At 45.8% G+C, this 26,796-nt stretch overlaps 1 protein-coding gene across 2 annotated transcripts in view; it reads left to right on the top strand.

Moving 5' to 3' along the window:
• The first annotated feature begins 308 nt into the window (after positions 1-308).
• mlx (MAX dimerization protein MLX) overlaps positions 309-26,796 on the top strand; it is a 31,556-nt gene continuing 5,068 nt past the window's right edge. Inside the window, exons 1-3 of one of the 2 annotated variants that reach the window (XR_009509218.1) lie at positions 309-476; positions 15,466-15,680; positions 19,819-19,855. Coding sequence is in view for 1 of the 2 variants with exons in the window: in XM_059957812.1 (XP_059813795.1) it covers positions 15,600-15,680; positions 19,819-19,855 (118 nt within the window). In the remaining variant the exon portion in view is untranslated. Of the gene's footprint in view, positions 477-15,465; positions 15,681-19,818; positions 19,856-26,796 lie in introns of those variants that run through there. The other variant, XM_059957812.1, reaches the window with a different exon arrangement.

Below are 26,796 nucleotides of genomic sequence, written 5' to 3' on the forward strand. Positions count from 1 at the left end.
GACTGGAAAGGAAGGGGGAAGAACCAGAATAAAAAGATGGGGGGGGTGGAGGGAAAGGAGGATAGCTGGAAGGCGATAGGTGAAGCCAGGTGAGTGGGGAGAGTGGACCATGGGAGAGAGGAAGGAGATAGGCTGGTGCGAAGAGACAAGAGTGGGGAATAGAAGAAGAGGGGGAGGGGGAAGGAATTCTTTTTACCGGAAGGAGGAATCGATGTTCATGCTACCCAGACAGGTTATAAGGTGTTGCTCCCCCATCCTGAGGGTGGCCTCATTGTGGAACGGGAGGAAGTCATGGACTGACACGTTGGATCAGGAATGGAAATATGATTTTAAATGTTGGGCCACCGGGAAGTTTCGCCTGTCGCGGATGGAGCGGGGGTGCTGGGCTGAAGCGGTTCCCCCCTCCCACTTTACGACGTGTCCCGCTGATGCAGAGGCCACACTGGGAGCACCAGGCGACCCCAGCAGATACGCAGGTAAGGCAGTGCCTCACCGGGAAGGGCATTCGGGGCCCTGAAAGGAGGTGAGTGGGCAGGTGCAACACTTCTCCCACCCGCAGGGATAGGTGCTGGGAAGTGGGGAGGGACGAACGGACAGGGGAATCACAGAGGGAGCGATCCCTGTGCAAATCAGAGGGCAGGGAAAGACCTGTTTAATGGTAAGAGCCCTTTGGAGATGGTTGAAGCTGTGCAGAATGCTGTGTTGTATATGGAGGCTCAGGCGCTGGTAGGTGAGTAAGGACAGGAGGAACTAGAGGAAATCTGTCACTGTTAGGCTGGTGGGAATATGGGGTGGGGGGGGGGGATGTTTGGGAGACGGCAGTATCAATGGTGGAGGAAGGGAAACCCCAGTCTTTGAAGAAAGTCCTGGAAAAGAAAGCCTTGTCCTGGGAACAGATGTGGTGGAGATGAAAGGAGCATTTTTACGGGAGACAGGGTGGGAAGAGGTATGGTTGGGAGCTGTGGGAATCGGTAGGTTTACATAGAATATCAGTAAACAGTTTGTCTCCAGTGATGGAGAAAGGGGAGGGAGGTGTCTGAAATGGACCAGGGGAATTCTGGATGCAGGAGACAGTGCTGGAAGAGACGCAGCCCTTGACCGTGTCGGAAAGGTCTGAGACGGTGAGGGCTGCAGGAAGGATGAGCAACCTCACTGTGGTTCAGGGAGTCAGTCAAGAGGGGGGAGGGAAGAGAAATGTAATGGTAATTCAGGATAGTACAGTCAGGTGAATCGACAGAGTTCTCTGTCGTGAGGATAGACCGTCCCGAAGGCTGTGTTGCCTGCCTGGGTTTGGGATGCCTTATCTGACCTGCTGAGGAATTTGCAATGGGAGGGGTAAGATCCAATTGTCGTGGTCCATGAGGGTACCAACAACATAGGTAGAATGAGGAAAGAGGTTCTGCTGAGGGAATTTGAGCAGCTAAGAACTAAATTAAAAAGCAGAACTGAAAAAGGTGGTAATCTCTGGATTACTACCTGAGCCACATGCAGATCGGCATAGGGTCAAGATTAGAGAGTTCAAGGCGTGGCTCAAGGATTGGTGTGGGAGAAGAGGGTTTGAATTCACGGGAGATTGGCATCAGTATTGGGGAAGAAGGGAGCTGTACCAATGGGGTGGGCTCCACTTGAACCGAGACGGGATCTGGGTCACAGTGAATTGCATATCTAGGGCTGTAGACAGAGCTTTAAACTAAATAACAGGGGGAGGGGGGTTCAACAGATTGGAGAAGTATGGATAAAGTAAAAAGAGAAGTGCAGATAAAGGAAAAGCAGAAGTTGAAAGGGAGAAGTCAAAGAGACAAAGATTACTAGAGACAAAGATTACGAGACAAAGATTACTAGATTTTAAAGGCACAATAAGCGTAAGGGCACTTTATCTGAATGCCGTAGTATCTGTAACAAGGTCAGTGAACCTGTGGCTCAAATCAGTATGATTTAGTGGCCATTACAGAAATGTGGTTGAAGGGTGTAGAGGATTGGGAATTAAATATCCAAGGATATCAGGTAATATGGAAGGATCAGCAGGAAGGTAAGGGAGGTGGGGTATTGCTCTCAATTAAAGATGAGATCCAGGGCGACAATGAGAGATGATATAAGATCTATGGAGCAGAATGTTGAATCCATCTGGGTAGAGATTAGGAATAGTAAAGGGAAAAAAATCACTGGTGGGAGTTGTCTATTGGCCACCAAATAATTACATTACAGTGGCACAGGCATTAAACAGAAATATCTGAGTCATGTAAGAAGGGAATAGCAGTTCTCATGGGGTACTTCAACTTGCATGGGTGAATCGAGTTGGTCGAGGCAGTCTTGAGGAGGACTTCACAGAATGCATCTGAGATGGCTTTCTTGAACATCATGTTACTGAAGCAACAAGGGAACGTGCTATCTCAGATATGGTCCTGTGCAATGAGACAGGTAAAATTAGTAATCTTGTAGTTAGGGATCCTCTTGGAAAGAGTGAATCACAGTATGATCGAGTTTCTCAAACAAACAGAGCGTGCAATAGTTTGATCTAAAACCAGTGTATTCTGCCTAAACAATGGAGACTACAATGAGGTGAGGGAGGATTTGTCAAGTGCAGACGGGGAACACACACTATCTGGTGGGAAGGTTGAGGAACAGTAGAAGACTTTTTTTATTAGTTTTTTTACACATTTTCTACATAACTACAAATTAAAAAACCCCAGATCAAAATGAGGAACATTAATACAGTGCAAAATTAAGCATACAATGACAATATGATACAAAGAAAGAGAATTTTAAAAAAAGCACCCAAATTGAAGACAAGTAAACTTAGTGTCCTCCCCAAGCCCCAGAACACAAAAAAAAACCCCAGACCAACCACAACACAATATAGAGAATATGAATCAGGACAATCAAACTCCCAAACTGTGAATACACTTAACAACAGAGGATAATAATGCCTACTACCAGAAAAAAAGGGAGCTGAAAGCAAGGGACCGAAAAAAAAACCCCAGTCAAGAGGAAGGTTATGAAAGTACTCAATAAAAGGTCCCCAGACCTTATGGAACTTTAAGTCCAAATTAAGAACTGAATAATGAATTTTTTCGAGCTCCCAACAGGCCATGATGTCGTTAAGCCATTGGGCATGAGTGGGCGGGGCAACATCTCTCCATCTGAGGAGGATCGAGCGTCTTGCAAGGAGAGAGGCAAAGGATAATATTCGGCATTTGGTCGGACTCAGACATAAATCTGTCTCGCCCCAGAAACCGAACAAAGCAATTAAAGGGTTTGGTTCTAGGTGGTGATTCAGAATATATGATAACGTAGTGAAAACATATTTCCAAAATTTCTCCAAGCTAGGACAACCAGTACATATGGATGAGAGAGGCCACGCCCCTCTTGCATTTATCACAAAGCGGACTAATGTTCGGGTAAAATCGAGATAGTTTAGATTTAGACATATGGGCTCTATGATCAATCTTAAACTGTAAAAGGCAATGGCGAGCACAAAGAGAGGTTGAATTAACCGATTTGAGAATCGAGTCCCAAATCTCATCAGATAAGGAGGTATTTAAATCCTGCTCCCATGCCATCAGTGGAAGACTTTCAAAGAGATTTTTCAGTGCTCAACATAACTATATTCCAGTGAAAAGCAAGGACAGTAAGGGTGGGGAGAGCCAGCCCTGGATAAGTAAGGAAATAACGGAAGGCGTCAAACTAGAAGCTCGTGCATACAAAGTTACCAAGAGTAGTGGGAATCTGGAAAATTGGGAAAACTAAAAAGCAACAAAGAACCACTTAGTGAGCTATAAAGAAAGGGAAGCTAGATTGCAAAAATAAACTAGCACAAAATATAAAAACAGATAGTAAAAGTTTTTATAATTATATTAAGCAGAAAAAGGTGGCTAAAGTGCATGTGGATCCCTTGGAGGACGAGAAGGGGGAATTGATACTGGATAATGAGGAAATGGCCGAGGCGTTGAATGAATATTTTGAGTTGGTCTTCATGGTGGAGGACACATCTAACATGCCAAGGAGAGATGTTATGGATGCGATGGGAGGTGAGGACCTCAATACAATAGCTATAACTAAGGAGGTAGTGCTGAGCAAACTTGTGGCCATGATGATAGACAAGTCCCCTAGTCCTGATGGAATGCATCCCAGGGTACTGAATGAAATGGCAGAGGTTATAGTAGAGGCTTTGGTGATAATTCACCAAAATTTTCTGGACTCTGGGCAGGTGCCTGTGGTTTGAAAGGCAGATTATTTATACATTCTTTGACAATAAATGTGCTTTGAATCTTTGAGACTGGCCTGTGACTGTCCACTGGACATGGTACACTCTGGGCAGTGCCTGAGCTCTGTCTGCCACTGGATGTGACACACACTGCGCACTGGCACTAAACTCAGTTGTAATTCTTTTTCTTTTAAATGCATTTTCTACAACACTACAAATTTTTAAAAAACCCAAACCAAAATAAAAAATTAATACAGTGCAAAATAAACATACAATAATAATATAATACAAAAAAATGATTGAGAAAGCACCCAAATTGAAGTCATGTAAAGTTAGTATCCTCCCCAAGCCCCACAAAAAAAACTCCAGACCAACCACAACAAAATATAGAGAATATAAATCAGGACATTCAAACCCCCAAAACTGTAAATACACTTGAAAACAGAAGATAACAATGCCTACTACCAAAAAAAAAGAGCTGAAAGTAAGGGACTGGAAAAAAAACCTTAATTAAGAGGAAAGTTATGAAAGTACTCAATAAAAGGTCCCCAGACCTTATGAAACTTTACATCCGAATTAAGAATTGAATTGAATTTTTTCAAGGTCCAAACAAGACATAATATCGTTAAGCCATTGAGCATGTGTTGGCGGGGCAACATCTCTCCATCTAAGGAGGATTAGACGTCTAGCCAGGAGAGAGGCAAAAGATAATATTCGACACTTAGTCGAACTCAAACGTATAAAAAACCAAACAGAGCAATTAAAGGGTTAGGTTCTAAGTGGTGATTCAGAATACAGGATAAAGTTATAAAAACATCTTTACAAAATTTCTCTAAACTAGGACAGGACCAGTACATATGAGTAAGAGAAGCCTTGCCACTTTTGCGTTTATCACAAAGAGGACTAATGTTAGGGTAAAATCGAGATAATTTAGATTTAGACATATGGGCTCTATGAACAATCAAACTGTAAAAGGCAATGACGAGCACAAAGAGAGGTTGAATTAACCGATTTGAGAATCGAGTCCCAAATCTTATCAGTTAAAGAGATACTTAAATCATGCTCCCAAGCCATTCTAATTTTATCCACGGGGCACGCTGTAAGAGTGCTAATTTATCATGAATAAATGATATTAAACCTTTACCCAGTGGATTAATAGAAAGAATAAATCCATAACATTTCTCTCGGGCATTCAGGGAAGTTAGGAATTAAAGGATTGATAGTCTAATTTGGAGATATCTAAAAAAAAATGGGCATTAGGCAGATTGAACTTAGCAGAGAGCTGTTGAAAGGATGTGAAGCGATTATCGATGAAAAGATTATCTTCAAAATGTCTAATGCCCTTCCTATACTATAGAATGTTGAGTCATACATAGTAGGTAAAAAAAATAGATGATTATGTAAGATAGGACTAGAAAGGGAAAGACCATAAAATTTCCTAAACTGGGCCCATATTTGCAAAGTGTGTCTGACAAGAGGATTAACAATTAGTCTAGACAAACTACTAGGGAGTGCAGAGCCAAGAAATAGTTAAATCTTTAGTGGCATTCAACTCCATTGCTACCTAATTAGGGCACTCGGGTTGGCAATGAAAAAAAGACCAAAAGGTAGTACAACGTATGTTAGCTGCCCAATAATATAAACGAAAGTTAGGTAAAGCCATGCCACCCTCTTTTTTAGATTTTTGAAGATAAACTTTATTAATTCTGGAATGCTTATTCTTCCACAGATATGACAAAATAATAGAGTCTAAGGAATCAAAAAAGGTTTTAGGAATAAAAATTGGGATAGATTGAAATAAATATAAAAATTTAGGGAGAACATACATTTTAACAACATTAATACGACCTACCAAGGACATAGATAGAGGTGACCATTGTGACAGACTCTGTTTTGTAGTATATAAAAGATTGGCAAAATTTTCACGAAAAAGATCTTTAAACTTCCTTGTAACTGTAATCCCAAGATAAGTAAATTGATTATGAACTACTTTAAAAGGGAGGTCACGAAATGCTAATTCTTGTGTTTCTTTATGAATTGGGAAAAGTTCACTCTTATGTAAATTAAGTTCATAGCCAGAAAACTGGCTAAACTGATCAAGAAGTGAAAACATTGGAGGTAAGGATGTGGACGGATTTGAAAGAAAAAGTAATAGATCATCAGCATAAAGAGAAACTTTATGCTCAACACCCCCTCTCCAGATCCCGGTCCCGGTCCAGATCCCGGTCAGTTCAGGTCAGCTTTGAAATGCTATCGCCAGAGGTTCTATAGCCAAATCAAAGAGAAAGGGACTTAAAGGGCATCCCTGACGGGTGCCACGTTTGAGGTTAAATAACTGGGATTGCTGAAAATTAGTCAAAACAGAGGCAGTAGGACACAGATAATTTGATCCAAGAGATAAAATTTTGACCAAAGTCTAAATTTTTCTAAAACTGCAAAAAGGTAGTTCCACTCTATTCGATCAAATGCTTTCTCCGCATCGAGGGAAATAACACATTCAGGAATCCCAGATGAAGGTGAATATAAAATGTTAAATAAACGCTGAATGTTAAAAAAAGGAAGACGGTTTTTAATAAAACCAGTTTGATCATCAGAAATAATAGAGGGAATAACAGTTTCTAATCTATGAGCCAAAACTTTGGCCAAGATTTTAACATCAACATTAATCAAAGAAATCGGCCTGTACAAGGAACACTCTGTTGGGTCTTTACCCTTTTTTAATAAAAGAATAACAGATGCCTCATTAAAAGATGGTTGCAATTTACCATAATTAAAAGAATCAGATAATACTGAGAGTAACTGAGGAGAAAGGATTGAAGAGAATGATTTATAAAATTCTACGGGGATCCCATCAGATCCAGGAGATTTTCCTGAAGACAATGCAGAAATTGCAAAAGGTATTTCTTCTGATAATATAGGCTCATTAAGTTTTGCTTTAAAATCAGATGAAAGTGAAGGAATATTCAGATTATTAAGAAAAGATCAGCAGAAATATTCTCATTCAGAGATTCAGAGGAATAAAGCCGAGAGTAAAAATTTTTAAATACGTCATTGATTTCTAAGTGATCCGATGTAAAATCCCCGTTCTCCTTCCGGATCTTTGTAATATGTTGTTTAGCTTTAGAACGCCTCAGCTGATTAACTAGAAATTTACCAGATTTGTCACCATGAATATAAAAGCGACTCTTACTTTCAAGAAGTTGGCGTTCAACAGGTTGAGTAGACAGAAGATCAAATTTAGTTTGAAGTTCTACACGCTTCTTGTAAAATTCAGGATTATTAGTTTGAGCATACAGTTGATCTAATTCTTTAATCTGATTAATTAGGTCTAATCGATCTATACGGGACTTTCTATTAAGATCTGCTGTATAAGAGATTATTTGACCCCTCAAATATGCTTTCATGGCATCCCAGACAATCTGGGATGACATTTCAGGTGATGTATTAGTTTTAAAATAAAAAGTTATCTGATCCTTAATAAATTTTAGAAAATCATCATCCGATAATAAAGTTGAGTTAAAACGCCAGTGTTAATTCCTCTGAGGGAGACCAGGAAAGTTTAAAGATCAGTTGTAATTCCATTGGCCTCCTCCTAGGAAAATAATTCCTAGAGTTGTACAGCCCAGAATCAGAAGACCGTAAGGCCATTTGGCCCATTGGGTCTGCTCTGCCATTCAATCATGGTCTGATCCAATTCTTCCAGTCATTCACTCCCCTGCTTTCACCCCATACTCTTTGATACCCTGGCTAATCAAGAACCTATCTATCTCTGCCTTAAATGTACCCAATGACTTGGCCTCCACAGCTGCGTGTGGCAACAAATTCCAGAGATTTACCACCCTCTGACTAAAGTAATTTCTCCACATCTCTATTCTAAATGGATGTCCTTCAATCCTGAAGTCATGCCCACTTGTCCTAGACTCCCCTCCCATGGGAAATAACCAGCCAAAATACCACATCTATGCTAGTCTAATTTGCCTTTGCCTCAACCTTTCCTGTCAAGGTATGTACCTGTGTAACTGTCGTTTAAATATTCTTAATGTACCTGCCTCAAACACTTAAGACAGCTGAGGTCCAAATGCAGCCTTTTCGTAAAGAAAATCTTCCTCCAAAAAAAAGGAATAGGAGGGGGAATCTGAAAGGTCAAAGCAAGTTTAGATACAGCCCTGACATTCATCTTTTCCAGAATACTCAATAAATCGGTAATAATACCTGAAATGGAATCAGTGAAACTCCGCTCCAACTTCGACGTGCCCCCGAGTTTTTCATTTTTCCAGCCCTACAGTATTCACCCTATTTATTACCCCTCTTGATTTCAGTAAGGTTACCTTTCTTTCTCCTGCACTCCAAGGCGAAAAGTCTCCTCCTGTTGAACCTCCCCCCCCCCACCCAAACACCAAAGTGAAGTGGCACGAGATGGGCGAGGTCCCCAATGAGAACTTCTGTTTCCCCCCCCCCCCACACTTAAAACTTGAGGTGATTTTGAGGAGAGTCCACATCACTCCACATTTGAGGAGAGTCACGATGCGACAAGACCTGCATCGCGTGGTGATGGCGGCCCAGCGAATTGCCAGGATGGAGCTCCCAGGACTGGACACCATCTATTCCAGCAGACTCGGGAGGAAAGCAATCAGCATAACCGGAGACGCCACACACCCCGGCCACTCCCTGCTTGACCCGCTGCCGTCCAGCAAAAGGTTCAGGACACTGAAAACCAGAATAAATAGTCTGAGGGACAGCTTCTACCCAACGGCTGTGGCCTCCATCGCACCACTCCCACAGAGCAATGACCGAAACTGTGAGCACACACAAGGACTCAAACACTCGTACGATCGGCACTTTGTGCATTACTGTGACATCCTGGTGCTGCTGCAACTTATTTTCTGCTACTTATCTATTTAATACCGTTTTTCTATTACTGTCTTGTTTTTATCTACCGCTTCGTTTGATTGCCTGAGAGGAAGCCAAACAGAGTTTCATTAACCCTATGTCTAATGACAATAAAGATCATTCAATTCAATTCAGTTACAGCGGGGGAGGCACTGATTGTGTTTAAACATATTGAACTAGATAATCCCATCAATTATATCCAGGAAGAGCATCACAAGCTACAGAAAGAATTATGAGAGCCCAGGCTGCGATAACTCTCTAAGAGGACGACAATCCTGTCAGTAGGGTCCACCGGCTGCAGTCAGGGCTTGGTGCTTTGGCTGTCGGTCGGGTCACCCATGCCAAACAGGTCAAAGGGTAGAAGCCAGACCAAAGAGTAGTCCACCGGCCCTCCAGGTTCGGGGGGGGAGGGGTTCAGCTTGACAACCTTGACTGGTCAAACAAAACTGTTCGGGAAACAGCAGTGAAGAAACCTTCTACATCGGAGTGCAACAGTATTCCTGAGTCTCCACCCGGGACTTGCTTGACTGACAGTAGTGAAAACCGAGATGATGAAGGGAAGCCCTGATCACCGCCAGAGATGGAAGACCTTCATTGCTGCCCAAAATGCCAGCGGCGTAGCAGGCAGCAAGGGAGTGGCTGGGTGAGGTGCTGGAATACCAGAGGGATGGGGGCAGATGTGCCTTTAGACATGGGAGCAGAATCAGGCCATTTGTCCCATCGAGCCGCTCCCTGCTGCTGCCAGAGGAAGGTGTCTGTGTCTGACGGTCTCCCTCTCGCCCACTGCCCCCCATTGCGCTCAAACGGTCTCTCTCCCTGGATGCTGTAAGGAGGGGGTGCGGGAGTCCTGGATCCGGGGCAGGGTTCGTCTGTCACAGTCTGCAGATTGACCTCTGCAGTCCACGTCAAGATGTGTTCCTAGTTTCCGGTTGCGATTTTGATGGAGGTGGCCTGAAATTAACGGCTGTCACAGAGCTAGCCGGAACGGAACTGGATATGCCCGGACTCTTTCAGTCTTAGACCATAAGGAGCAGAAGTCGGCCATTCGGCCCATCGAGTCTGCTCCTCCATTTCATCATGAGCTGATCCAATCTCCCCTTTAGTCCCATTCCCTCTCCTCACCATAACCTTTGATGCCCTGACTACTCAGATACCTATCAATCTCTGCCTTAAATACACCCAATGACTTGGCCTCCACTGCCACCCGTGGCAACAAATTCCACAGATTTACCACCCTCTGGGTAAAAGAATTTTTTCGCATCTCTGTTCTGAATGGGCGCCCAGCAGTCCTCATGTCCTCTCCTACTAGACTCCCCCACCATGGGAAACAACTTTGCGACATCCACTCTGTCCATGCTTTTCAACATTGGAAATGTTTCTATGAGGTCCCCCCTCATTTTTCTAAACTCCAAGGAGTACAGTCCAAGAGTGGTCAAACTTTCCTCAAACGTTCCTCATATGTTAACCCTCTCATTCCCGGAATCATTCTAGTGAATCTTCTCTGAACCCTCTCTAATGTCAGCACATCGTTTCTTAAATAAGGAGCCCAAAACTGCACACAGTATTCCAAGTGAGGTCTTACCAGTGCCTTATGGAGCCTCAACATCACATCCCTGCTCCTATACTCTATTCCTCTAGAAATGAATGCCAACATTGCATTTGCCTTCTTCACCACCGACTCAACCTGGAGGTTAACCTTAAGGGTGTCCTGCACGAGGACTCCCAAGTCCCGTTGCATCTCAAAACTTTGAATTCTCTCCCTATTTAAATAATAGTCTGAACATTTATTTCTTCCACCAAAGTGCATGACCATACACTTTCCGACATTTTATTTCATTTGCCACTTCTTTGCCCATTCTCCCAATCTATCCAAGTCTCTCTGCAGACTCTCTGTTTCCTCAGCACTACCGGCCCCTCCACCTATCTTTGTATCATCAGCAAACTTAGCCACAAAGCCATCTATTCCATAATCCAAATCATCGATGTACAACGTAAAAAGAAGCAGCCCCAACACGGACCCCTGTGGAACACCACTGGTAACCGGCAGCCAACCAGAATAGGATCCCTTTATTCCCACTCTCTGTTTCCTGCCAATCAGCCAAAGCTCAATCCACGTATGTAACTTCCCCATAATTCCATGGGCTCTTATCTTGTTTAGCAGCCTCATGTGCGGCACCTTGTCAAAGGCCTTCTGAAAATCCAAATACACAACATCCACTGCATCTCCCTTGTCTAGCCTGCTTGTAATTTCCTCAAAAAATTGCACTAGGATTGTCAGGCAGGATTTTCATTTAAGGAAACCCTGCTGAGTTCTGCCTATCTTGTCATATGCCTCCAGGTACTCCGTAACCTCATCCTTGACAATCGACTCCAACAACTTCCCAACCACCGATGTCAAGCTAAAAGGTCTATAATTTCCTTTTTGCTTCCTTGCCCCCTTCTTAAATAGCGGAGTGACATTTGCAATCCTCCAGTCCTCCGGAACCAGGCCAGAATCTATTGACTTTTGAAAGATCATTGCTAATGCCTCCGCAATTTCCATTGCTACTTCCTTCAGAACATGAGGGTGCATTCCATCTGGTCCAGGAGATTTATCCACCCTTAGACTATTTAGCTTCCTGAGTACTTTCTCTGTCGTAATTGTGATTGTGCATATTTCTCTTCCCTTTAATGTCCGGATTATTACTGATGTCTTCCTCAGTAAAGACTGATACAAAATACTCGTTCAGTTCCTCTGCCGTCTCCTTATCTCCCATTACAATTTCTCCAGCATCATTTTCTATAGGTCCTATATCTATTCTCACCTGTCTTTTACTCTTTATATACTTGAAAAAGCTTTTAGTATCCTGTTTGATATTATTTGCTAGATTCCTTTCATAGTTCATCTTTTCCCTCTTAATGACCTTCTTAGTTTCCTTCTGTAAGCTTTTAAAAACTTTCCAATCCTTTGTCTACCCACTAATTTTTGCTTCCTTGTATGCCCTCTGCTTTGCTTTTACTTTGGCTTTGACTTCTCTTGTCAGCCACGGTTGCATCTTTTTTCCATTCGAAAATTTCTTCTTCTTTGGAATATATCTGTCTTGCACCTTCCTCACTTCTCGCATAAACTCCAGCCACTGCTGCTCTGCTGTCCTTCCCACTAGTGCCCCTTTCCAGTCAACTTTGGCCAGTTCCTCTCTCCTGCCACTGTAACTTCCTTTACTCCACTGAAATACCAACACATCGGATTTCAGCTTCTCTTTCTCAAATTTCACAGTGAACTCAATCATGTTATGATCACTGCCTCCTAAGGGTTCCTTCACCTCAATCTCTCTAATCACCTCTGGTTCATTACACAATACCCAATCTAGTACAGCCGATCCCCTAGTGGGCTCAACAACAAGCTGTTCTGAAAAGCCATCTCGTAGACATTCTACAAATTCTCTCTCTTGAGATCCAGTGCTGACCTGATTTTCCCAATCCACTCGCATGTTAAAATCCCCCACAATTATCATAACACTGCCCTTCTGGCAAGCCTTTTCTATTTCCTGTTGTAATTTGTAGTCCACATCACTGCAGCTGTTTGGAGGCCTGTAGATAACTGCCATCAGGGTCCTTTTACCCCGGCGATTCCTTAGCTCAACCCATAAAGATTCTGTACCTTCTGATCCTTTCTAATGATTTAATATCATTTCTTACCATTAAGGCCAATCTTGTTTTTTACTTTGTGTTTTCGGCTCTGCTTTGTGTTGCTGTTGACGTGGTTTGTTGTGGGGGGGGGAGGGGGTTATGTTTCCCTTTGAGCAGGTTTCGGGGAAGAAAGATTTCCTGTTCTCCTATCTACCCCCTTCCCCCGAAAACCTTTGCCTCCCTGACTAATCGAGGACCTTGGCAGGAACTTACGAGGGGCTGTAAAGGAAACGTGGAAACTCATGACCAGTACGGCGGACGATTCACTGCAGGAGATTACAACGAGCGTTTAGAAAGACGCGGGGTGGGGTTCGTCGGAAGGCTTTCGGGCTCTTTGAGGACAGGACGGTAGACACGGTCTCGCAGTGGGACGAATCAGCTGGCCAGTTGGATAAAGGAAGCAGACGGTGATGGTGGAGGGCTGGTGACCTGCGGTGTTCCCCAGGGCTTGGTGATGGCCTCGTTGTCTATGTGTCATCTATATCAAAGATTCTGTTCAGGAGAACGATTCCGGGAATGAGAGGGTTAGCATATGAGGAGCGTTGGATGGCTCGGGGCCTGTACTCACTGAGGGAATCTCGAAGCTCAAAAACGACACCATATACAACCCTGCGATTCATTTTCTTGCCGGCATACTCAATAAATCCATACCAGAATAATAACCATCACAGAACCAGTGAAAGACTGTGCCAACTGGTTTACAAAAGACAACAAGCTGTGGAAATGTGAAAATAAATAAATAATGAAAAATAAGCAATAAGTATCGAGAACATGAGATGAAGAGTCCTTGAAAGTGAGGTTGTGGGAACAGTTCAGTGATAGGGCAAGCGAAGTTATCCCCTCTGGTTCAGGAGCCTGGTTCAGTGGGGTGGGGGGGGGGGGAATCTCACTGAAACCTACTGAAAGTTTTAAGGCCGCGATAGAGTGGATGTTTCCAACAGAACCAGAGGACACCGCCTGAGAATAGAGGAACACCATTTAGAATGGGCTGTGGCAAATCCGTGGAATAGAATATAGAATAATACAGCATAGTACAGGCCCTTCGGCCCACAATGTCGTGCCGTCTTAAACCCTGCCTCCCATATATCCCCCCACCTTAAACTCCACGCAGCAACCACTTTCTGAGTGAAAAACCTTCCTCTAATATCCCCCAAATGCAGCGATTAAAAGTAACCAGCAAATTTGCAGATGATACAAAGCTGGGTTGCAATGTGAAATGTCAGGAGGATGTTTCGAGAATGCAGGGTGACTTGGACAGGTTGGGTGAGTGGGAAGATGCATGGCGGATGCAGTTTAATGTGGATATATGTGAGGTTATCCACTTTGGCAAGAACAGGAAGGCAGATTACTATCTGAATGGTGTCAAGTTAAGAAAAAGGGAAGTGCAACGAGATCTAGGTGTCCTTGTTGATCAGTCACTGAAAGTAAACATGCAGGTGCAGCAGGCAGTGAAGAAAGCTAATGGCATGTTGGCCTTCATAACAAGGGGAGTTGACTATAGGAGCAAAGAGGTCCTTCTGCAGTTTGTACAGCGCCTTGATGAGACCACACCGAGAGTATTTTGTTCAGTTTTAGTCTCCAAATTTGACAAAGGACATTCTTGCTATTGAGGGAGTGCAGCGATGGGTCACAAGGTTAATTCCTGGGATAGCAGGACTGTCATATGTTGAAAGATTGGAGCGACTGGGCTTGTATACACTGGAATTTAGAAGGATGAGAGGGGATCTGATTGAAACATGTAAGATTATTAAGGGATTGGACACTCTAGAGGCAGGAAACATGTTCCCTATGTTGGGGGAGTCGAGAACCAGAGGCCACAGTTTAAGAATAAGGGGTAGGCCATTTAGAACGGAGCTGAGGAAAAACTTTTTCACCCAGAGAGTTGTGGATCTATGGAATGCTCTGCCTCAGCAGGCAGTGGAGGCCAATTGTCTGGATGCATTCAAGAAAGATAGAGCTCTTAAAGATAGTGGAGTCAAGGGATATGGGGAGGAGGCAGGAATGGGGCACTGATAGCGGATGATCAGCCATGATCACATTGAATGGTGGTGCCTACTACTGCACCTATTGTCTATAAATGCGTTGCCGCAGACGTCTGTAGGAGGCCAGGCCAGTGGGTATGTTTAAAGCGGAGATGGACAGGTCCTTGACTAGTCAGGACGTCAGAGGAGAGGGCCGTTAGAATGACAGAGCAGACTTGATGGTTCAAATGGCAAAATTCTGCTCCGGTCTTACTTGGATGCGAATGTACAAGCTATGGTGAGTAGGTTTGCAAATGACAAGCGGTGGACATCGGCGTGCGTCTTGAACATTGTGTCCGGTTTGGCCTGCCTGCTCGAAGAGTTAGTTCATGGGCGCTTTAAAACTGATCTCTGCAGGTGGTACAAACTGCTGACCCAGCGTGGAGTGAGTGAAACACCGAGGATTAAAGTAACTGGAATGGATTAAAGTTGTGGTTTTATTGACTGGAGACTGGGGGTGGGGCACGATCACAATTTCCACCTCCCGTAGGACAGTGATGAGCATAAAAGGTGATTGAGATAAGTATCTGATTTTCTGAATGGACGTTGAACCCACGAACACTATCTCACTACTTCTTTTCACTCTCTTGTTTCACTTAACTATTCAAAACACAAATACTTACTGTGTTTCTCTCTCTCTCTCTCTTTTGTGGTGTGTGGCGTTGCACTGCTGCCGCTCAGTCAACAAAGTTTACCTCCGTTTCTGAGTTGGAGGCTCGGGCGGCGGGCAGGGACGCGAAGGGCCGAACGGCCGTCGAGAGGGGGAGGAGGAGGAGAGGCGATGACGCACTTCCGGGTCAGAGGTCTGCGGCGCCATGGCGGAGCCGAGCGGACCGTCGGAGGACCCGTGGGTCAAGGTCCGGCGGGGAGAGGGAGACGGCGGGGAGGGCCCGAAGGTACGGGGGGGGTGGATCAGGTTCCGGGGGGGGGGTAAATAAACAGGGAGGGAGGACCTGTGGAGGGAAATGGGAGACCGGGGGGGGCTGTTGTCAATAAAGGGGGCAGTCTGGGTGTGACTGGGGGGGGGTAAATAAACAGGGAGGGAGGACCTGTGGAGGGAAATGGGAGACCGGGGGGGGGCTGTTGTCAATAAAGGGGGCAGTCTGGGTGTGACTGGGGGGGGTAAATAAACAGGGAGGGAGGACCTGTGGAGGGAAATGGGAGACCCGGGGGGCTGTTGTCAATAAAGGGGGCAGTCTGGGTGTGACTGGGGGGGGGTAAATAAACAGGGAGGGAGGACCTGTGGAGGGAAATGGGAGACCGGGGGGGGCTGTTGTCAATAAAGGGGGCAGTCGGGGTGTGACTGGGGGGGGGGGTAAATAAACAGGGAGGGAGGACCTGTGGAGGGAAATGGGAGACCCGGGGGGGGCTGTTGTCAATAAAGGGGGCAGTCGAGGTGTGACTGGGGGGGGTAAATAAACAGGGAGGGAGGACCTGTGGAGGGAAATGGGAGACCCGGGGGGGCTGTTGTCAATAAAGGGGGCAGTCTGGGTGTGACTGGGGGGGGGGAGATGTGGATGAGGGTCCCTGGAAGGGAGGGGGGGGTAAATAAACAGGGAGAAAGGTGGGGAGGAAGGGAAACGGAGACTTGGAGGGTGAGGGAGGTTGAAGAGTTGACTGACTGGGGCACATAAACAGGGACTAAAGGCGGGACGGAAGGAGGACGTGCAGGGCGGGGGACCGGGAGAGAATCGGGAAACGGGTAAATAAACGAGGAGAGAGAAGGAGGAGCCATGGATCAAGGTTTGGGGGAGGGAGACCAGGGAGGGTGGGGGAAGTCTGTGGAGTAGAGGGAATCAGGGAAACCAGGGAGGGTGGGACAGGCTGGGGGAAGTCTGTGGAGTAGAGGGAATCAGGGAAACCAGGGAGGGTGGGACAGGCTGGGGGAAGTCTGTGGAGTAGAGGGAATCAGGGAAACCAGGGAGGGTGGGACAGGCTGGGGGAAGTCTGTGGAGTAGAGGGAATCAGGGAGACCAGGGAGGCTGGGGGAAGTCTGTGGAGTAGAGGGAATCAGGGAGGGTGGGGGGTGGGACAGGCTGGGGAAGTCTGTGGAGTAGAGGGAATCAGGGAGACCAGGGAGGGGGGTGGGGGGGGGACAGGCTGGGGGAAGTCTGTGGAGTAGAGGGAATCAGGGAGGGTGGGGGGTGGGACAGGCTGGGGGAAGTCTGTGGAGTAGAGGGAATCAGGGAGACCAGGGAGGGGGGTGGGGGGGGACAGGCTGGGGGAAGTCTGTGGAGTAGAGGGAATCAGGGAGGGTGGGGGGTGGGACAGGCTGGGGGAAGTCTGTGGAGTAGAGGGAATCAGGGAGACCAGGGAGGGTGGGGAGGGTGGGACAGGCTGGGGGAAGTCTGTGGAGTAGAGGGAATCAGGGAGACCAGAGGGTGGGGGGTGGGACAGGCTGGGGGAAGTCTGTGGAGTAGAGGAAATCAGGGAGGGTGGGGGGTGGGACAGGCTGGGGGAAGTCTGTGGAGTAGAGGGAATCAGGGAGACCAGGGAGGGTGGGGGGGGGGTGGGACAGGCTGGGGGAAGTCTGTGGAGTAGAGGGAATCAGGGAGGGTGGGGGGTGGGACAGGCTGGGGAAGTCTGTGGAGTAGAGGGAATCAGGGAGACCAGGGAGGGTGGGGGGTGGGACAGGCTGGGGAAGTCTGTGGAGTAGAGGGAATCAGGGAGGGTGGGGGGTGGGACAGGCTGGGGGAAGTCTGTCGAGTAGAGGGAATCAGGGTGACGGTGGGGGGGGGGGGAGTGTTGCAGTGGGGTCAGAGGAGATGTGGATCAAGAACCAAGGACAGGGTGTGACCAACGGGGAAGGGAGGGAGAGAGGACTGAGGTGTAGGGGTGGGAATGAAGCAGCCATGGATCAAGGCCCGGGGGGAGAACATACAGGAGCAGAATTAGGCCATTTGGCCCATCAGTTCTCCTCTGCTATTTCATCATGGCTGATCAATTTTCCCTCATAGTCCCAATATCCTGCCTTAACCCCGTATCCTTTCATGCCCTGACAAATCAAGAATCTAACAACCTTTGCCTTAAATATACCCAGCGACTCCACCTCCACTGCCACCTGTGGCAAAGAATTCCACAAATTTGCCTCTTTCTGGCTAGAGAATTCCTTATCCTCTCCGTTCTAAAAAAAAATAGACATCTCTCTGTTCTGAGGCTGTGTCATCTGGTCCTCTAAAGGAGACACCCTGCCCTCGTCACTCTTATTGACATGCGATAGTTTCAACGCGGTCACCCCTCTCTCTTCTGAAATTCAATGTACAGGCCCGGGGCCATCAAACATTCCTCATATGGTAAATATTTCAATCCCAGAATCGTTCTCATGAACCTCCTTTGAACCCTGCCCAATGTTAGCACATCCTTTATTAGATAAGTACTACGTCAACTCATGACTAGGGGCCTTATCTTAGATAAGGGGCCCAAAAATGCTCACAGTACTCCAGGCGAGGCCTCCCCAGTGTTTTATAAAGTCTCAACACCACATTCTTACTCTTTATATTCTAGTCCTCTCAATGAATGCTAACATTGCATTCATCTCCTTTGCCACTGACTCAACCTGCAAATTAACCTTGGGAAATCCTGTGTGAGGACTCTCAAGTCCCTTTGCACCTCAGGTTCTTGAATTTTCTCTCCATTTAGAAAATAGTCTACGTTTTCGTTTCTCCCACCAAAGTGCATAACCACACACTTCCCGACACTATTCCCTCTGCCACTTCATTCCCATTCTCCTGATCTAAGTCCTTCTGCAGCCCAGCTGCTTCCACAAAAGCTACCTGCCCCTCCTCCTGTCTTTTTACTGCCTGCAAACTTGGCCAAAAAGCCGTCAATTCCCTCATTGAAATCATTGACATATAATATTAAAAGAATTGGTCCCGACACCACCAGTCACTGATAGCCGGTCGTGAAAGGAGCACTTTGTCCTAGTTACAGTCTGTAACTAAAAGAGAGTGGGAAGAGTGACTGAGGAGGTCTGAGAGAACTGGGATTAGGGGTGGGGGCTGGATCGTTGTCCAGAGGAGGTGATCAGAACCAGGAGAGTTCGGGGGTGGGGGGGCGTGGTGTTTCAGCAGGACCAGAATAGCATTGGGGTCAGATGAGCCATGGATGGTCTAAGGTCTGGGGAAGGGAAGGTGGTGAGGGGGTCACAGTACAACCAGGGGGACGGTAGAAAAGGAGAATGGGGAGGGAAACCAAGGGAGTGATTGGGTCAAGGTCCAGGTGAGGAACTGAGGGAACGGGACTACGAGGTGGGAACCGAAGGTGATTGGGGTGAAGGTCGGATTGAAGATCCAGTGGGGGGGGGGGGAATGGGGTGGTGAGAGGTGCTGAGGGACCTGGAGTGGTGGGGGGGTGAAATCACAGGTGATCAAGATCAATTTCTGGGGGAGGGAACCGGGGGACCGATACGTGAGGAACTCATGAGGCAGTGTCGAGGAGGAGGAGTTGGTGATGGGGGGGTTACAAAGGGACGAAGGGTGTAGAAGCCCAGAGAGGGAAAGTTTGTGATGGGGAGAGTATGTGACGAATGGTGTATGACCCTGCAGAGGAGGAGTTGTGACGAGGGTGGGTGACGATGGGACGAGGGGTGTACAAGCCCAGAGAGGGTAAGTTTGTGATGGGGAGAGTATGTGACGAATGGTGTATGACCCTGCAGAGGAGGAGTTGTGACGAGGGTGGGTGATGATGGGACGAGGGGTGTACAAGCCTGGAGAGGGGGAGATTGTGATGGGGGGGGGGGTCTGACAATGGGACGAGGCGTATGACCCTGCAGAGAAGTTAATTTATGGTGTGGGGGGGGGGGGTGACCATGGCCAGTTTGTGATGGGGAAGGCTCTGTTTAAAGGTGTGGTAGAGAGGAGGTGAAGAGTAGGACAGAGTGGATCTGAAGAGGCTGTCAGACCTGGATGTGTTGTAGAGCTGGTAAAGGGCTGAGGGGGTAACATGGAAGCCAGAGATGAGGGTGAAGACGTTTCTGTTATTTTCTCTGAAACTTACTGTTCCTTTCCCTGCTCTGGACTCTCTACCTGACTGCAGAGCGAGTCTTCATTCAGTGACAGTGCCTTTGAATCTGGTAAGTACAGTACGCTAACCCGGTGACCACCCCAGAAAATCCCCAACTCCTTTGTTACCATCGATCTGTTCAGTGAGAAAACTTCATTGCCGCCATCCGCCTCACAACCCAACTCTTCATGAGGCACGTTGTGGTAAATAGATCCAGTGGATTACGATGCAGGGGGACCTGGTAGCTTCGAATTGGAAGCTGTTGGTAAGCTGTGTAAATGACATGGCTGAAAATGTAGATGGGTGGGTCAGTAAGTCTGGAGATGACACAAAGGTGCAGACAGAATAGATTACTTCAGAGGATGTAGATGTAGGAAGAGAGAAACGGTTGATGAATTTTCATCTGACCAGTGTGAGGAGTTGCACGCTGGGAGAGAAATGGTAGATTGATTTTCATCTGACCAGTGTGAGAAGTTGAACATTGGCAGGTCAAGGGAATGTATACCATTCATGGCAGGACCCTTGACAGTATTGCTTGCGTGTCTCTTTCGGAGATCTTGGAGTCCAAGTTAACAGCTCCCTGAAAATGACCGTGACTCCCCAAAAATGTTCCCTCTAATTTGTAATGGCCAGTGTGTGGAAAAAATCTTGTGTTGTGCAACTTTTTGTCCTGTGACAATTTGTGCACTGGATTTTTAAGTAGTAGTAAACTTGAAGCTATTTGAAGGATTATAAGCTACTAAATCCAGTTCATTGTTTAAAAGACATAAAATGACTTCAATAAGAACTTTGATCTCCTCTGGGTTTGATTGTTTCCACTCTCGTTCATCTGCACTCTCATAAAACATATGTAGCAAGCCAGCGAGTAATGAAGGATTCTCTTGTTAGAGCTTTTGCACACCAACAATATATGATTTGCTTGCTAAATGATGCTTTAAAAAGTCAAGTTTCCAAATATTGCTCCACTTAGAACCATAGAACACTACAGCACAGAAAACAGGCCATTCGGCCTTTCTAGTCTGTGCTGAATCTTTATTCCACTAGTCCCATTGACTGGCACCCACTCCATTACCCTCCAGACCTCCGCCATCCATGTATCTGTCCAGTTTATTCTTAAAACTTAAGAGTGAGCCCGCATTTACCACGTCAGATGGCAGCTCGTTCCACAGTCTCACCACTCTCTGAGTGAAAAAGTTCCCCCTAAACCTTTCTCCTTTCACCCTAAAGCCACGTCTTCTCATATTTCTCTCTCCTAATCTAAGTGGAAAGAACCCACTTGCCTACTCTGTCTATACCCCTCATAATTTTGTAAACCTCTATCAAATCCCCCCTCAGCTCCAAGGAATAAAGTCCTAACCTGTTCAATCTTTCCTGAAACTCAACTCCTGAAGACTTGGCAACATCCTAATAAATCTTCTCTGCACTCTTTCAATCTTACCGATATCCTTCCTATAGTTAGGGGACCAGAACTGCGCACAATACTCCAATTTGGCCTCACCAATGTCTTATACAACTTCACCATAACATCCCAACTCCTATACTCAATACTTCGATTTATGATTGCCAGGATGCCAAAAGTCTTCTTTACAACCTTGTCTACCTGTGCCGCCACTTTCAGGGAATTATGTATCATCCCACTTGCAATTTCTCCAGCACTTTTGTGTCATGACAATACATGTAAGTAACACCAGTTTCTGTATTGTACGTAAATATTTCTTATAGCTGTATGTTCCTGACCTCATGAGCTTCCAGTGTAGCAGTTTCTACTGTTTCATTAAGTCATTCCGCGTTAAATGAACGAGTAGTTCCTTTGTGCTTCACACCCTTTGCTTCTTTGGAATTCGACACAGTGAATCAATAATTTCTTCAATTAAAACAGTATAAATAAGCCAATTCTAAAGTCTGCAGACAAATCACTGCAAACTCCACATTGTCAACACCGTCCGCATCAAAAACTGGAAAAGGAAATGTGATAGTGTACGATCGTACAACAAGGTGCAGGGTGACAACCTTTTGTTCTCAGTTTAAATTCCTTTGTGCACTAGTAACAAAAGATGTGTGTGTGCACACACCTCAGAGCAGGGTTTCTCAAATAGGGTTCCACAAGAAGTCCCTAGGCCTTCTGGGAGAGATTTTGATGAAAAAAATGCACAGTTTTTGAACTTGGCGCTATGCTGGAACTTGCAGTGGTGGGCAGTGACCGAGCAGCTCCATTAGCAATCTGGTTAGAGGTCTCTCATCCCAATGTGGCATTACAGTGTAGGAACGTGCTTATTTGGTTGAGTCCGTTCTCAATGTTTGACGTGAGATAAGGGAGGCCGTTGGTAATTGGTGAGGACTGTTATGCACAGTGGGGAGGGCGGTAGGCTAATGAGGAGCGTGGTGCGTTTTCCAAGCTATCGTCAAGAGCAAGGATAGAAATTATCTTGTTTGAGTTGAAGGTGAAATCCACTTATCACAAGTTCAAGTCTGGTATAAAATTGTGCCTTAGTCTATATTTTTATTCATATTGCTTTGGTTTTTAGTAACTTTACTGTTCAACGTTGTGAATAAATTTTCATGTTATGAATAGAATTAATTAAAATCAATTTTCAACATTTATTTAAATTAAATCTACTGGGCTTATCTTCAGAAAAATTAAATCCCACATTGGCTTATGCCAGTGATTTAACATAAATTTATTATGTTGGCCTTTTGAGTTTTTAACATTTATGAAAGGGAAAGAAATAAATTAATTTAAAGAAAGTGGAGCTCAGCTTGACTACCTGTTTTTTCAATGAAGGATGGATAAAATCTCGTTCTCTACTCAAAGGAGCATTGACCATTATTTTTGGATTAATATATCTACAGCTTACTGATCACGCTAACATCTTGCGAGCTCTAGATATATTTTTTATGCAGGAGTTCTCAGAGACCTTGAAGATTATTTCAAGGGTTCCTCCAGGGCAAAATATGTTGAGAAGGGTTGGCTTAGAGGGAACATTGCATACAAGTGGGTAAAGCCATCTTCCCTGCCTTCATGGATTGGGACTCGGTAAGTAAAGAGCCAGAGAGTCATGTTGATGTAACATTGGTCACACTTGGTGTACTACGTACAGTTCTGGTCTCAAAATTACAGGACAGATGTCTTCTGGAGGCGTTGGGTGAGGATGCAGAGAATGTTCACCAGGATGCTGTCTGGATAGGAGTTTATTCTGGGGAGATTGGGTAGGAGAGGAGTTTATTCTTCTGAGGTGATTGGGTAGGAGACGAGTTTATTCTTCAACAGGAAGGTTGGATAGGAGAGAAGTTTATTCTTTGGGGAAGGCTGGGTGGAAGAGGAGTTTATTCATCGGGGAGGCTTGGTATAAGAGGTGTTTATTTTTCATCGGGGTGGATGTGTAAGCGAGGAATTTATTCTTCATCAGGGAGGTTGGGCAGGAGGTGTTTATTCTTCAGGGGAGATTGGGTAGGAGAGGAGTTCATTCATCGGGAGAGGTTAGGTAGGGGAGGAGTTTATTCTTTAGTAGAGGTTGGGTAGGAGAGGAGTTTATTCATTGGTAAAGGTTGGGTAGGAGAGGTGTTTATTCATCAGAGAGGTTGGGTAGGAGAGGAGTTTATTCTTCATTGGTAGATGTTGGGTAGGAGAGGAGTTTATTCATTGGGAGAGGTTGGGTAGGAGAGGAGTTTATTCATTGGGGAGGTTGGGTAGGAGAGGAGTTTATTCATCGGGGAGGTTGGGTAGGAGAGGAGTTTATTCATCGGGGAGGTTGGGTAGGAGAGGAGTTTATTCATCGGGAGAGGTTGGGTAGGAGAGGAGTTTATTCATTGGGAGAGGTTGGGTAGGAGAGGAGTTTATTCATTGGGAGAGGTTGGGTAGGAGAGGAGTTTATTCATCGGGGAGGTTGGATAGGAGAGGAGTTTATTCATTGGTAAAGGTTGGGTAGGAGAGGTGTTTATTCATCGGAGAGGTTGGGTAGGAGAGGAGTTTATTCTTCATTGGTAGATGTTGGGTAGGAGAGGAGTTTATTCATTGGGAGAGGTTGGGTAGGAGAGGAGTTTATTCATTGGGGAGGTTGGGTAGGAGAGGAGTTTATTCATCGGGGAGGTTGGGTAGGAGAGGAGTTTATTCATCGGGGAGGTTGGGTAGGAGAGGAGTTTATTCATTGGGAGAGGTTGGGTAGGAGAGGAGTTTATTCATCGGGGAGGTTGGGTAGGAGAGGAGTTTATTCATTAGGAGAGGTTGGGTAGGAGAGGAGTTTATTCATTGGGAGAGGTTGGGTAGGAGAGGATTTTATTCTTCATTAGGTGAGATTGGTAGGAGAGGAAAGGGAAGGTTTTGAGAGATACAGACAAAGCTCAGGCAAACGATTACCCTGGGCAGCATTAATAAGTTGGGCCAAAGTGCCTTTATCAGAGCTGTGTCGCTCTCACTGTTGATGGGTTGTAAGAAAGGGTGTGTTACAGGGAGGGTAATGACAGTCCGAGAGTCTGCACTGAAGGACCCCCGTGGAGCTGCAAGCTAATAGGAGAGACTAATACGGCTGTTCTGAAAGCTTGGAGAATGCTTTCCTTGCTCCACCTTCACACGGTAGCGTAGTGATTAGCACAACGTTTACAGTTCAATACCTGCCTCTGCCCTCTGTACATTCTCCCCATGTCTGCATGGGTTTCCTCCGGTACTCGGGTTTCTTCCACAGACGTACCGGTTGGTTAGGGTCATTGTAAATTGTCCCGTGATTAGGCCAGGGTTCAATCGGGGGATTGCTTTCATGCTGTATCTCAATAAATGAATCTCTTAATGGGACCTGCCATTTATTTATTGGGATACAGCACAGAATTGGCCCTTCCACTCCCTTGATCCTCTCTACCCAGTAATCCTCACTATTTAATCCAGCTTTCCACCCCCTTGATCCACTCTACCCAGTAATCCTCACTATTTAATCCAGCTTTCCACCCCCTTGATCCACTCTACTGTAATCCTCACTATTTAATCCCAACCTTCCACCCCCTTTGATCCACTCTACCCAGTAATCCTCACTATTTAATCCAGCTTTCCACCCCCTTGATCCACTCTACCCAGTAATCCTCACTATTTAATCCAACCTTCCACCCCCTTTGATCCACTCTACCCAGTAATCCTCACTATTTAATCCAGCTTTCCACCCCCTTGATCCACTCTACTGTAATCCTCACTATTTAATCCCAACCTTCCACCCCCTTTGATCCACTCTACCCAGTAATCCTCACTATTTAATCCAGCTTTCCACCCCCTTGATCCACTCTACCCAGTAATCCTCACTATTTAATCCAGCTTTCCACCCCCTTGATCCACTCTACTGTAATCCTCACTATTTAATCCCAACCTTCCACCCCCTTTGATCCACTCTACCCAGTAATCCTCACTATTTAATCCAGCTTTCCACCCACTTGATCCACTCTACCCAGTAATCCTCACTATTTAATCCAACCTTCCACCCCCTTTGATCCACTCTACCCAGTAATCCTCACTATTTAATCCAGCTTTCCACCCCCTTGATCCACTCTACTGTAATCCTCACTATTTAATCCCAACCTTCCACCCCCTTTGATCCACTCTACCCAGTAATCCTCACTATTTAATCCAGCTTTCCACCCCCTTGATCCACTCTACCCAGTAATCCTCACTATTTAATCCAGCTTTCCACCCCCTTGATCCACTCTACTGTAATCCTCACTATTTAATCCCAACCTTCCACCCCCTTTGATCCACTCTACCCAGTAATCCTCACTATTTAATCCAGCTTTCCACCCCCTTGATCCACTCTACCCAGTAATCCTCACTATTTAATCCAACCTTCCACCCCCTTTGATCCACTCTACCCAGTAATCCTCACTATTTAATCCAGCTTTCCACCCCCTTGATCCACTCTACCCAGTAATCCTTGCTATTTAATCCAGCTTTCCACCCCCTTGATCCACTCTACCCAGTAATCCTCACTATTTAATCCAGCTTTCCACCCCCTTGATTCACTCTACCCAGTAATCCTCACTATTTAATACAGCTTTCCACCCCCTTGATCCACTCTACCCAGTAATCCTCACTATTTAATCCAGCCTTCCACCCCCTTGATCCACTCGACCCAGTAATCCTCACTATTTAATCCCAACCTTCCACCCCCTTGATCCACTCTACCCAGTAATCCTCACTATTTAATCCAGCTTTCCACCCCCTTGATCCACTCTACCCAGTAATCCTCACTATTTAATCCCAACCTTCCACCCCCTTTGATCCACTCTACCCAGTAATCCTCGCTATTTAATCCAGCTTTCCACCCCCTTGATCCACTCTACCCAGTAATCCTCACTATTTAATCCAGCTTTCCACCCCCTTGATCCACTCTACCCAGTAATCCTCACTATTTAATCCCAACCTTCCACCCCCTTGATCCACTCTACCCAGTAATCCTCACTATTTAATCCAGCTTTCCACCCCCTTGATCCACTCTACCCAGTAATCCTCACTATTTAATCCAGCTTTCCACCCCCTTGATCCACTCTACCCAGTAATCCTCACTATTTAATCCAGCTTTCCAGCCCCTTGATCCACTCTACCCAGTAATCCTCGCTATTTAATCCCAACCTTCCACCCCCTTGATCCACTCTACCCAGTAATCCTCACTATTTAATCCAGCTTTCCACCCCCTTGATCCAGTCTACCCTGTAATCCTCACTATTTAATCCCAACCTTCCACCCCCTTGATCCACTCTACCCAGTAATCCTCACTATTTAATCCAGCTTTCCACCTCCTTGATCCTCTCTACCCAGTAATCCTCACTATTTAATCCAGCTTTCCACCCCCTTGATCCACTCTACCCAGTAATCCTCACTATTTAATCCAGCTTTCCACCCCCTTGATCCACTCTACCCAGTAATCCTCACTATTTAATCCAGCTTTCCAGCCCCTTGATCCACTCTACCCAGTAATCCTCGCTATTTAATCCCAACCTTCCACCCCCTTGATCCACTCTACCCAGTAATCCTCACTATTT

This window comes from Hypanus sabinus, assembly GCF_030144855.1.
Source record: "Hypanus sabinus isolate sHypSab1 chromosome X1 unlocalized genomic scaffold, sHypSab1.hap1 SUPER_X1_unloc_2, whole genome shotgun sequence".
NCBI lineage: Eukaryota > Metazoa > Chordata > Chondrichthyes > Myliobatiformes > Dasyatidae > Hypanus > Hypanus sabinus.